Source organism: Microtus ochrogaster, chromosome 6, assembly GCF_000317375.1.
Source record: "Microtus ochrogaster isolate Prairie Vole_2 chromosome 6, MicOch1.0, whole genome shotgun sequence".
NCBI lineage: Eukaryota > Metazoa > Chordata > Mammalia > Rodentia > Cricetidae > Microtus > Microtus ochrogaster.
The window spans coordinates 5,481,857-5,493,854 of record NC_022013.1 but is presented as its reverse complement, the minus strand read 5'-3'; the positions used below and the strand labels follow the sequence as shown (position 1 = coordinate 5,493,854).

At 44.3% G+C, this 11,998-nt stretch overlaps 1 protein-coding gene across 1 annotated transcript in view; it reads right to left on the bottom strand.

Moving 5' to 3' along the window:
* Positions 1-11,649, bottom strand: part of LOC102001528 (60S ribosomal protein L30-like) — a 40,269-nt gene extending 28,620 nt beyond the window's left edge. Inside the window, exon 1 of the mRNA XM_005348298.3 lies at positions 11,577-11,649. Coding sequence (XP_005348355.1) covers positions 11,577-11,649 — 73 coding nt within the window. The remainder of the gene's footprint in view (positions 1-11,576) is intronic.
* Positions 11,650-11,998: the final 349 nt, after the last annotated feature.

Here is an 11,998-nt window from a genome sequence, read left to right as displayed (position 1 = left end):
TCTCTCTCTCTCTCACACACACACACACACACACACACACACAGAGACAGAAAGACAGACAGACAGAGACACAGAGACACAGAGAGATACAGAGACAGAGAGAGAGGTGACTTTTAAGGTTTTTAAGAAAATGATGGAGCCTAGCACCTAAGTCTCAATAAATGCCGACTTGTTGTGCTGGGGGCCAGAAGCCAGAGAGGAAGGATGCTTGCCACTTGTCATCTCAGACCCCAGGAAAGAAGATACCACTAACTTCTAATCAAAATTCTTAAACTCTGAATGCTTAGCATTGCAGAGACTACCAGAGAAAACTCTTGGGAGCAAGCCCAGCCTCATCCTGCTAAGACTGCAGTGCGTGGTTGGTGGTCATCTCAGCTATCCAGAAGAGCCCATCCCATCCAGACTACCACTCTGAGGATTCTAGTGAAAGAAATATCTTCAGAGAGAAATGTAAAGCCCTTAACCATCACAGCAAAGTGTGCTACGAAAGGCAGAACACTCTTTCAATTACCGAGCGCCAGCTCTAATCCCCACTTATGAGTCTTGGAAATAAAACGATGTGATAATTAGACAATCTGCAAGAAAATTGACAAATATATTCCCAATACGAATTATTTATTGAGCCTGGCCAGCCACAGCCCAGCTCTGCTCCTTAATGGAAGCTGTAGAAACAGAGGCCTGGGCCTCGATAATCACAGGGGTTTCTTGCAAACCACTGATTAAGCAATAGAAGAGGCAAGCATTTTTGGAAACCGAAACAGTTCTGATTTGCAGGGCATCTCTCCGAAACAACGGTCTCCCTGCCTAGGTGGCCCATTAAAGTCTCATACCATGGTATTTCAGAAAGGACCTTTTACAGCTGAGGTGAAGAGAGGTTAAATAGCGCTCTCAGAGCTTGCGGTAGAGCTGGAACAAGAGCCAAATGCCCCCATTTCCAGTCTTCTCCATGATCTCCACAGCTTCAGCGACTAAGACGTCCTAATCAAATACAGGCTATTAACCTTCACTACTTCCTGCTAGAAAGCTAAACCAATCAATACGCTACTGTCGCCAATAAGGTGAGCATTTGGTAAATTGATGGCTTAGATAATATAAAAATTATTTTTAAAATTCTTCTTTTGGAAGGCAGCTATGCTCACCACTATACCACCAATGCTGCTAAAATTCTTCTTTTGGGTATAATGTAGACAGGAGATGCTACTTGAGAGTCAGAGAACCTGGAAGATGTTCCAGCGGAGATTCGGGGAAGACCGTGTGCTTCTGCTACAGCAGGTCTCTGGAGTTCTGTGCGTACTTCAGGAATAAGAGGAAGTCACTGGGGTGCGGAAGACTGTACAGCTAAGGCCATGGGCAAAGGAGAAGGAGGAAGAAGGAAAAGCAGCATGAACGCTGGGCAGAGAGCCACTCTCTCCAGAAGGGTAGCTAATAGTATGTGGGCCATGGTCCAGTAAGCAGCCTCCACCTACTCACTACCCTAAGATAGACATGAAGGCAGGAGGAGACCTGTTAGGAAGAGGAAGAAATGGAGTCAAAAGGGACCATCATTCATGCATATGTGCATGAAATAGTTAAAGAATTTAAGAACACTAAAAAAGGAGAAAAGAAAAAGAAAGCCACAGTGAGACATTGTGAAGTAATGATAATGTCGTGAAGCATATATAGGCTAATACAATATTTAAGTACGTAACATTCCGAGTTTTACATTCCAGCAGTAATCCTAAACCACTGTTTATTGGCATGCCATGAAGGAGTGATTAAGTTCTTCTAGATGACAAATTATTTGAAATGTTGGTGAAAGCTGAGACTCCCTGGCCATAGGAGCTCACACTCCTGAAGGTGTTCACAGACTCTGCAAAACTCATGACTGGATCCTAGGATGTGGTCCTCTCTACTAAGTTGAGAAGCTTTGAGTGATGATATAAATATGAATATTTACAATATTTTTCCTTAACCAGTTTTGGGGTGTGAAAAATCAGTTACCCCAACTAACTGTAATCCAAAAATATTCAATGAAATATTCCAGAAAAAGACAGCGTGTAAAATTGTACTTGTTCATTGTTCTGAGAAGCATGAGGGTATTTCGCTTCTCCTTGCCCCCATCCCACTTAGAACATGAAACACACCTTTGTTCACAGATATTCCCACAAAGACATATAAAACACGGCTCTACTCCCAAAGAAATAAGAACCTGACCGAGGAGCTAAGACCGTAACAACCCACCATATTTCATATTCGTTCTCTATGATGTGAGAAGAGATGATTGTTTGACTGCAGAGGGGGCCCAGGGGATCCCCTCACCCTGTAAATACTGGATGAGTATGGCAGCCTGCCTAAACCGTAGTACTTGGGAGACAGACCAGAGATGCCTAGAGCAAGCTGGCAAACTAGATTAACCAAATCAACAAAGTCTGGAGACAAGTGAGAGACCCTGCTTCAAAATATACAGTAGGGAATTAGTAAGGAAGATTCCCAACATCGACTTTTGGTTTCCCCAAGCGCACATATGTGAGCATGCATAAACAGTATGCACACATGAGAAAAAAAAGAAGGAAGGAGAAGGGAAGAGAAGGGGGTGATGAGGGAAGGGGGGGCAATAGAGGGGAGGGGAAAGGAAAGAAGAGGAAATGAGAGAAGAGAAAAGTTAACGGCTTCCAGAAGAAATGTGTGGAAGGTTATGGATAGATAGAGTTTATTCATGCTGGTACACAAAGACCAGCTCTACAGGGGTACACATGGGGGCAGAGGGACAGAGAAGCCCTTTCTGCCAACACCAAAAAAGAGGAGAGCCCTTGCCTTTTATTTTATAGATGGATTGTCTGCCCCTTTCCCCAGCAGAGATCTAATTACTTTCCAGGGCTAAATTTGCAAAGTACTTTGAGACTTTCAGCCATTAGGTGGCATGGGAAGACACATACTGGAGCCGCCATATCTGTTCCAGACCTGGTCAAACACTGTTAGCTCAGCTCGGACTGCACTGCCTACCAATGCCAACCTCTGTACTACTCATTCTTAACTTACACCCTCTAAGCATTTCTTCTTTTGCCTCTCCACTGCATCATTTAATATGAACAACCAACATCAAGGCTTAATGATTTCTCAAGTGAGTGAAAGCCCAGTGTTTGTAAAACACATCCGTTTCAACAAAACCCCAGAACAGCTCTGCAGCCCTTCCAGCCCTGCTAGTGACAGCATCAGTCTCAATCCCAGAGAACCAGCTGCTTAGCAGCACTGATCCCATTAGCTAGAAGGCCACTGCTAGCTGGGACGGCCCTCCAGTGGCCTTGCTGCACCCTCTGGTCCTGGCCTCCCTGCTCTGTCTCTATGGAAAGAGTGGGATGTGGAGGGGACATGCATTAACGTGTGAACAGTCTTTCCCCTTGCATCTCATTAAGGTGAACAGGGCTTTGAACCCATGGATCAAGAAGCAAGAGACTGATGTACTTTCACCAATTAAACGGAGACATGAGAGATGGTGAGGAAGAGAATGAGGGCATTTATGAGACCTGAAAGATATTTTTAATGGAGAAGAAAAGAGAAAAAAGGAGTCTGTATGTATAAGTATAAAGGAGAGCGGCTTTGAAATTTTTATTTCAGGGCTGAGGAGATAGGTAAGTGGGTAAGGGCACTTGCAGCCAAGCCTGGCGACCTGAGTTCAATCCCCAGAACTCACCCAGTAGAAGGAGAGAAAGCAACTACAAGCTGCTTTCTAACCTCTGTGCCAGCCCTGCAACGTAGCACACAATTGCACACACTCACAACCCATCTGTCCATCAATCAGCATGAAAGAAATTGCAGTGGGCACCTGAAGATTGACAGCCAAGAGTGCCCTCTGGTGTGCAGATGCACAAGACTGGAGTGGAGATTACAACAGCTTTTCAGGGATCAGCAGACTCTGGCATATCACTGAGTGGAGATGAGTCTGAGAAAGGACAACCTGCATCACAGCCTCGGGGTGGGCTGCGCAATGAGGAGCAGAGCACCACAGCATCAGGGACTTACAGCTCCTCTTCCCAGGCAGATGAAGCTGGAAGGTCACGCCTCCCAAGAACAGCGGGCTCGTTGCTCTCACACAAAATTCAGCACAAGTAGAAGGGGAACTCAGGACCTTCTAGAATTATCACATTGCTTCACATCATTATCTTCATAGGAACCTGCCTCTTTCCTAGCTCTTCCTGCCTATTCCTAACCAGTCAAATCTTTGTTATTTATTATAAGCTATTATCTCTTGAAAATTTCCCTTCACATCTGTCATCCTTCCTTAAAAGTCTGCCTCCTTCAGCCGGGCGGTGGTGGCACACGCCTTTAATCCCAGCAGAGGCAGGCAGATCTCTGTGAGTTTGAGGCCAGTCTGTTCTACAAAAGCAAGTTCCAGGACAGGCTCTAAAGCTACAGAGAAACCTTGTCTCGAAAACCAAAACCAAAACCAAACAAAAAGCCTGCCTTCTCTATGGAAAATTCCCAGTTTGAAATGAACTGGTTCACTATATATATGTGCATGTGTGTGTGTGCATACATATATATATATATGTTTGTGTATGTATATAGAGAGATATAGACACATACAGACATATATAATATATATTGAGATGGTATATTTATAGATATATCTATAGATATACATATAGATATATGAGTCATGGCCTCATGGATCCCAGACTTCCCTCAAATTCCCTGTGTAGCTGAGAGTGGCGTTGAACTTCAGGGCCTCCCGCTTCCCACTCCCCCGTGCTTGGATCACAGGTGTATACTGCTGTACCTGGCAGTTTACAATAACGTTAACTCCTTCTAAAACCTAGTAAGCTGATTACCTTTCTGTATGGTTCATTCAGGTATTCTCTTATTGGAACTATATTCTGGTTGGTGAGAGGCATCCTGGAGAGCAGACGGAGAGGTAAATAGCAGAGATGACGCCATAAACACCAAGTCTCTAGAGAAGTGGCATTAAATGTTAGACTCGGGCAGGACCCTTGGCCATGGGAACCTGAGGCAGAATAATGTGCTGGGCGGGAGAGGTGCCTCAGCAGTTAGGAGGAGTACCTTCTGCCTGCTACTTCCCAAAAGACGCAAGTTTGCTTCCTAACTCCCACGTGGAGATGCTCACAATACTTGGGACTCTAGCTCCAGGAGCTCCTATGCAGGCCCCTACACTCTCTTACACATCCCCACACATACTCATAAACACAAATAAATCCCAATGAATGAGTAAAGATATCATCCATATCCTCATCTCTGGAACCAGTAAACATGACTTGATATGGTAAGAGGAAAGGCATTCATGACTTTTTCTCACCACTGTGACAAAATAACTGGCAAGAAGCAACTTAGGAAAGGGGGGTTTCATTTCGGCTCACGGTTTAATACGACAGTTTGTCCCCGCAGGGGCAGCACAGAGGCCGTGAACTGAGGAGACTGTTCACATTGTACCCACAGTCAGGAAGCATAGAAGTCCAGCTCTCAGATTGCTTTCTCATTCGCATTCCGTTGAGACCTCAGCCCTTGCAGATGGTGCTTTCATATTCAGGGTTGGACTTCCCATCATCCGAGGGGCCATCTCCTCTGTGCCTCTAGAGCCTGTAAAGCTGACACTCAGTACTGAGCATCACGAGGTGGTTGGAGCTGCAGGTAGGATGAAGGTGGCTGCCCAACTGGTATGAAGCAGAAAGGTGATCCCAATGGATCCAATGGAATCACAGAGTCCCTGTAAGCAGAAGGGGAAACTGGAGGTACAGACCAGGCAGGTGGCAGCTGAGGATGATTCTTGCTGTTGTGCCCTGAAAATGGAGGATGAGACAAAGAGTCTAGGAATGCAGGCAACTTCTCAGGCTGCAGAAGGGCAGGAGACTTGTCTGCCCAGGAAAAGCAGATTCTTCCTGAAACCTTGTGAATGAGGGAGGGAAAGAGGAAGGGGAATATGCAAGTGTGTGTCGGTGTTCCTGTGTATACGCACATGTGGAAGTTATAGGTCAGCGTGAACTATTTTCCTCTAGCTCTTCTCCTTAGCTTTTGAGGCAAGGTCTCTCACTGAACATGGAGCTCACAGTAAACCCCAGCGATCCTCCTGTCTCCACTTTCTCAGCACTGGGACTACTGGTACCCCCACCAGGAACCTGTCCAGTCCTGCTTGTATAACAAGAATTTTACCAACTAACCTCTCTTGTCAGCCCCTTCAATTTTACCCAGTGGACCAATTCAGACTTTCTGACCTCCAGGACTGAACAGTAAATCTGTTATGGCTTTAAGCCACTAATTTCTTTGGTCATTTTCAACAACAGCAGAGAGAGATGAACACATCTCCCTGGAGCCTCCAGCCCCAAGCCATGAGCCTTATGGTCAGTGGAGCTAGAAGATGCCCACAATCCCATTTCATGGGAAAATAGTGTCATCCAGATGGAGCCAGCAGAGCCCCGAGGAGTCAGTAACACAGCTTATTTGTGGCTTTTAAAAGCTCTATTGGCAAGCCTGGAAAGCCAGCACTCCTGTTACCACAAAAAGATAAACTCTCGAGCCAACAGCCAACTTTCCAATGAGTATCTGGAACTCCTCATATTGGTAAATTGGATATTGTCTATGATCTGTGCCGACTGTTAAATGTGAGCCACTTGTTCCAAGTCTAGCCATGGGGGAAGACAATCTATTTTTCATTTTCAACAGTTTGAAACGCTAGCTGTTGGTCTGACCTGGAAAAACAGCCTGCTTCAGCAGAGTCCTGTGTGCGATGTGAATCACCGGGCATGGCAGTGTGGTCCATCCATAAGAGCTCAGAAAGTGCAGCCCCGAAGACCTGACTGGAGGACCTCAATCACTGTGTCATCCTACTGAAAAACAGACATCTGGACTGGAGATGTGGCTCTGCTGGGTGCATGCTTGCCTAACACGCAGGAAGCTCTGGGTTCAACCATCAGCACCACACAAACAGGCATGGAGGCACAGACCTGTGTCCAGCACTGGAGCCAGGAGTCAGGAGAATCAGAAGTCTGGAGTCATCCTTGCCTATACAGTGAGTTTAAGGCAAGCCTTAAACATGAGACACTGCTTCAAGAAAAAAAGAGAAAGAGAAAACAAAATAAGTAAGAAAGAAAAAAGGACAGCTAAGACTGCTTTACAAGGGAAAACAAACCTAGAATTTCTCCCTCAGCAAGATGTAAGACAGCTGATTATACACACAGATGCCATTAGGCAGAGGTCTGATACAAGCCACACTAACAATATTTCATCTTCGAATCATGTGGGTGATATTAAAATGTATTTAAAATATCTTCTCTGTTAAGTAGCATGGTCATATGTCTTGATCTTCCTCAACCAGCACCAACTTTCACTTTTGCCCCTTTTGTTTTATTATGCAGGGTTACATAAAGCCATTTTTTGCAAGTATATAGCATCCATTGGCCATATCCCTCGTATACTCCCCTATTTGTTGTTCTTGTTTCTGCTTTCATATCATCTGCACATGGATGGCTTTCATCTATCTATAAAGTCTAGGAATCAGAAATGAAAAAAAAATGTAATATTTGTCTGTCTGGGACTGGTTCAACTCACTTAACATGATTATCTCCAGCTGCAAACAGCATCTCTTCATTCTTTTAGGCTTAAAGAAACTCAGCAGGGTTCAAGAGATCTGATGGGGGGGATGGGAAAAAAGCCAGGGTAAGACTCTAATCAGGAAGGGGAGGGAAAAACACAGAAGGAGGGTAAAATAATAATAAGACTGTGAAAAAGTCATAAGGAATTATACTAGTAACTATATGCCCGAAAAAACTGCAACATAAATATTTATCTACAGCTTAAGTGAAATTTCTTCATCCAGGCTGACAAAGACCACCTAGCAAAAACACCAACATCAGCATGAGAAGCCCTCTTTTGAGTTGTTGGTCGGAATGATCCAAGAGATTCTTACATAATTACAGGCTATAGTTATTGCCCTTGGTTGCTTCCCAGAGGTGGAAGGTAAGTCCCTATTGCTGAAGACACCATGTACCTCAGGCACAGGGTCCAGAGGAGGCCCTGACCTGAACGCCTCCTCTCTAAAAGCTAGCTCTCACTCATGGGACCAGGAGGGGTGGTGCAAGCTTCTGAAGGAGGGCAGCAACTAGCAATCCTACCTAGCTGCAACACCCATGAGCCACAGCAAATACCAGTAAGTCAATAAACCCTAAGAGTATAGTAGTGGCACACACACCTTGGCAGTAACTAACAGTTCTCTAATTAGACTTTAGATCTGTTCAAAATGAGGGATACCATGTCTAGTACTGGAAACCTAGCCAAGTACTTAGGGCTAGGGAAGTCACGGATTTTGGAGGAGAATCTACAATGACCATTTTTCTAAATCAGGGTAAACACTCTAAATATATGTCCTTATACCCACAGTGTAAGTGTAATCCTCACCCCTTATCAAGGAAATTACCCTCTGAGGCAGACAGAGACCACTACAGAAAACCACAACAGCCAGTATGCAGAGATGTGGAGCCTAGTCCTAACAGATACATCTACTAAACACACCTACACCAAAGGCTCAGGGAACATGGCAGAAGAGGGGGAAGAAAGATCAAGAACCAGATGACCAGGCAGGGAATTTGCTGTAAGACTGTGTCTCCTAGTAAAGTCGTAAAACATACCCATAAAGTCTTACCAATGTGACTTCCTAAACATGAGCTGAACAGGGACTACACAGGCAGACATGCAAGCACAGGAGCAAAGCTCATAAAGTCTCAACACAAAGACATTTAGACAAAAGAATGATAAAAAGTTGGAAAAATAGCCTTCCCTGGGGAAAAACACATAAGTTGGTTATCCATCACTGAATTGTCAGCCCTGAAATCATGCATACAAATAACATTATACAGACCAAGCAAGTTATACTTAGGATTGTATTTGTATATAGGAGGTCCCTGTTGGTGTAGGCAGGCAGGAAAATGGAGAAGTGAGAATGAAAATTTGGTTCATATCAACTTTATCAATCTGGATCAAAACTTCTAAAGAGTCTGATGCCAAAAAATTTAAACATAGTATAATTTGAAAGTTTTTTGTTTTTTTTTTGCTGGTGTAATACAATACCTGGTGCACAAGGAAGCATAATTACATCAAAACTCAACTCAGGGTACGTGTCATTTCTTCCAAAAAGATGGGTTCTGGAAATAGCTACTTATGTTGGCTTAAGGGCCTAGGGAAAGATCTGCCTGGTCTCAGTCATACAGATAGCATAGAGGTCAGTTTTAAGGTTTCAAAAGCCCATGCCATTCCTAGCTAGTTCTCTCAGATTCATGCTTGTGGATAATATGTAGGCTCCCAGCTACTACTGTGCCACCATGTTCCCCACCACAATAGTCACGGTCTCTGCTACTCTCTGGAACCACAAGGTCAAAGTTAAATGATTTCTTTTATAAATTGCTTTGGTCATGGTGTTTTGTCATGACAACAGAAAAGTAACTAAGAGAGACACAGAGGTTGGTTCCATAACTTAGATACCATGACTAGTATCACATAAGCACAGTGTACAAGGATCTCTGTATGCACACGTCCCTATGTGGGTTTGTAGTGTATCTGGTAATCACCCAGGCATGGTACAGATAACTCATATGCAAGGTCTATTTTCAGTTGTTTTTTGTTTGTTTGTTTGTTTGTTTTTTTAGGAATCTCCCTGTCTTAATCATTGATAAGTTGCCATTTCACAAGTCTTCCAGTTTGAGGACAAATCTCACAAAAGACGCATGTTCTTGTCTTGCATTCTCTCCAGTCAAAGAATGACCCTTTGCAGCTTCTCCTGGCTTCGAGGATACAAAATCAGATGAAACAAAGTCAGCTGAGACCCTCCATGCTCCAGACCACACTCCACAGAGGAAGATGTTACATAAGAAGAAGATGGTACTTACATGTATTTGTAATACAATGCAACTAAGTGTCAAAGCTTTATCTGGTGTGTGTGTGTGTATGTGCATGTGTGTGTATGTGTGTGTGTGTGAGTGAGAGAGAGAGAGAGAGAGAGAGAGAGAGAGAGAGAGAGAGATAAACCCTCTCCCGAGTACTTACCTTCCTAAACTCCAGTCCTAAGCTGTAAGATTTATCATTAGCCAGTTTAAGCTACAATAAATCCTTTCTCATCATTACTAGAAAATAGAAGCATATTTCCTGAGAAGAGCATTCTCAGAGGGCAGCAGGATAAGTGTGGACACAGGCCCTTGCCACCAACCCTTGTGACCTGAGTTCCCTCTCTGGGACTCACACAACTAACAGAGAGAACTGACTCCCCCCAACCTCCACACATGTGCCATGTCTCAATCATATACACAAACATATAAATCAATTAAAAATTTTTAAATCTCTTAAAAGTTATAAAAATATAATGAATGGGAACACTGCTATTCCCTTCAATGGCATGCTTCCCTTGACCTAAAGCCCTCCCATAGACCCCACACCTTAGAACTTCTCCCACGTCCCAGTATCAGTACCATGGGAGTCAAACCTTGGGCAGGCCTTTGGGGAAACGGCGTGATTAAAAGGACAGCATTCAGAGAGGGTAAGCTTGCCCAAGCAGATATGGGCACACAGTCAAGACAGGCCAGAGGAGGGCTGCATGTGGGAGCCTGAAGAGAAGTGTGAAATGGGTAGAAGCTGGAGGCAAGTATACAACGAGCCTTGAGCCCTTCTGCAGAGACAGGAAGAGGACTAGCTCTACTCACTTAATAGACATAGAAGAGACTCCATCAACAATATCTGAACAATGTCACATCAATAATTACACTAACACAGAAGTACAAAAATCTCACAGGCAGAATTCCTGAACAAGGAACTACAGGTAACCTATGACCATGTGGAGAGGGCAAGTTAGCCTCTTCCAGGGATGAGCCTCCAGCAGAAAGCAGCCCTGAAGACATATACACACGAACAACACAAATGGACTCAGTGGGTTGTATTTATATATCTGTACATACATAAACATACATGCATACATAACAATATATTCATAACAACATAAGTATACACATACATAGCAATAATAATCACGAGAGAAGAGGCTATCAACTTGAAATAGTGAGAGGGACATGGAAAGAGCTGGAAGGAGGGTTCTTGGGAGGGGCAGGAAGGAGGAAAGAGAAGGGAAAAGTGATGCGTTTTAACGTGTGTGTGTGTGTGTGTGTGTGTGTGTGTGTGTGTGTGTGTGTTTCAAAGAAACTTCTCACCAGGGATTGGCAGGTTAATAAATAAACCAAGGAAAGATGTCAGCAAACACAAGTGACAAAATTACAACACTCAAACGCTTGCCTAACACGCCCAAGGCCCTGGGTCCCATCCCCAGCACTGCATATACAGGTGTGGCGGCTCATGACTTTAATCCCACTGCTCACTCGGGGGTGGAGTCAGGAGGATCAGAAGTGCAATGTCTTCCTCTGCTACACAGCCAGTTCAGACCAGTTTGGGATATAATAAAACCCTGTCTCCAGAACCAACTGGTGAATAGAGAAATAATAAATGTTGAGTTTTGTCATTCATGAAATAGATCTCTTTTTTTAAGGACAGAAAGGAAAGAGCAAGAGTTGAACCATCTGCCTCAAAACATTGCACCGTTGACTTAAGCAACTGACAGAGTGCAGGACTTGGTGGAGGTGTGGGGACATCTGAGGCAATGGTAACGGCAGTATCATAATCCTCCCGCATGTTTAAAGCCTGAGTTTCAAGTCCAAATATCATCCGTCAGCCTTACATTTTTCTTTTCCCTCAACCTTGCCTCCCTATCTCCCCCATTTTTTAGGTAGTTCACTTCAAGTATCAGCATCTACACTCAGCAATCTTCTAGAATCTTCTTTCCCACTTGGCTTCCAAGGAGACCGTGTCTCAAAGCTGCCCCCGTGGACCCGCATCCTCTGGAGAGCCGAGGTGGCTCGAGTCGGGATTCAACACCCGCCCACACAGCACAGCAGACACCTCAGGCGGCCATGGAAGGCAAAGGATGATTTTGGAAACCAAGAGCCGATGTCATCGTTTTAATAAAATAGGAACAGACATT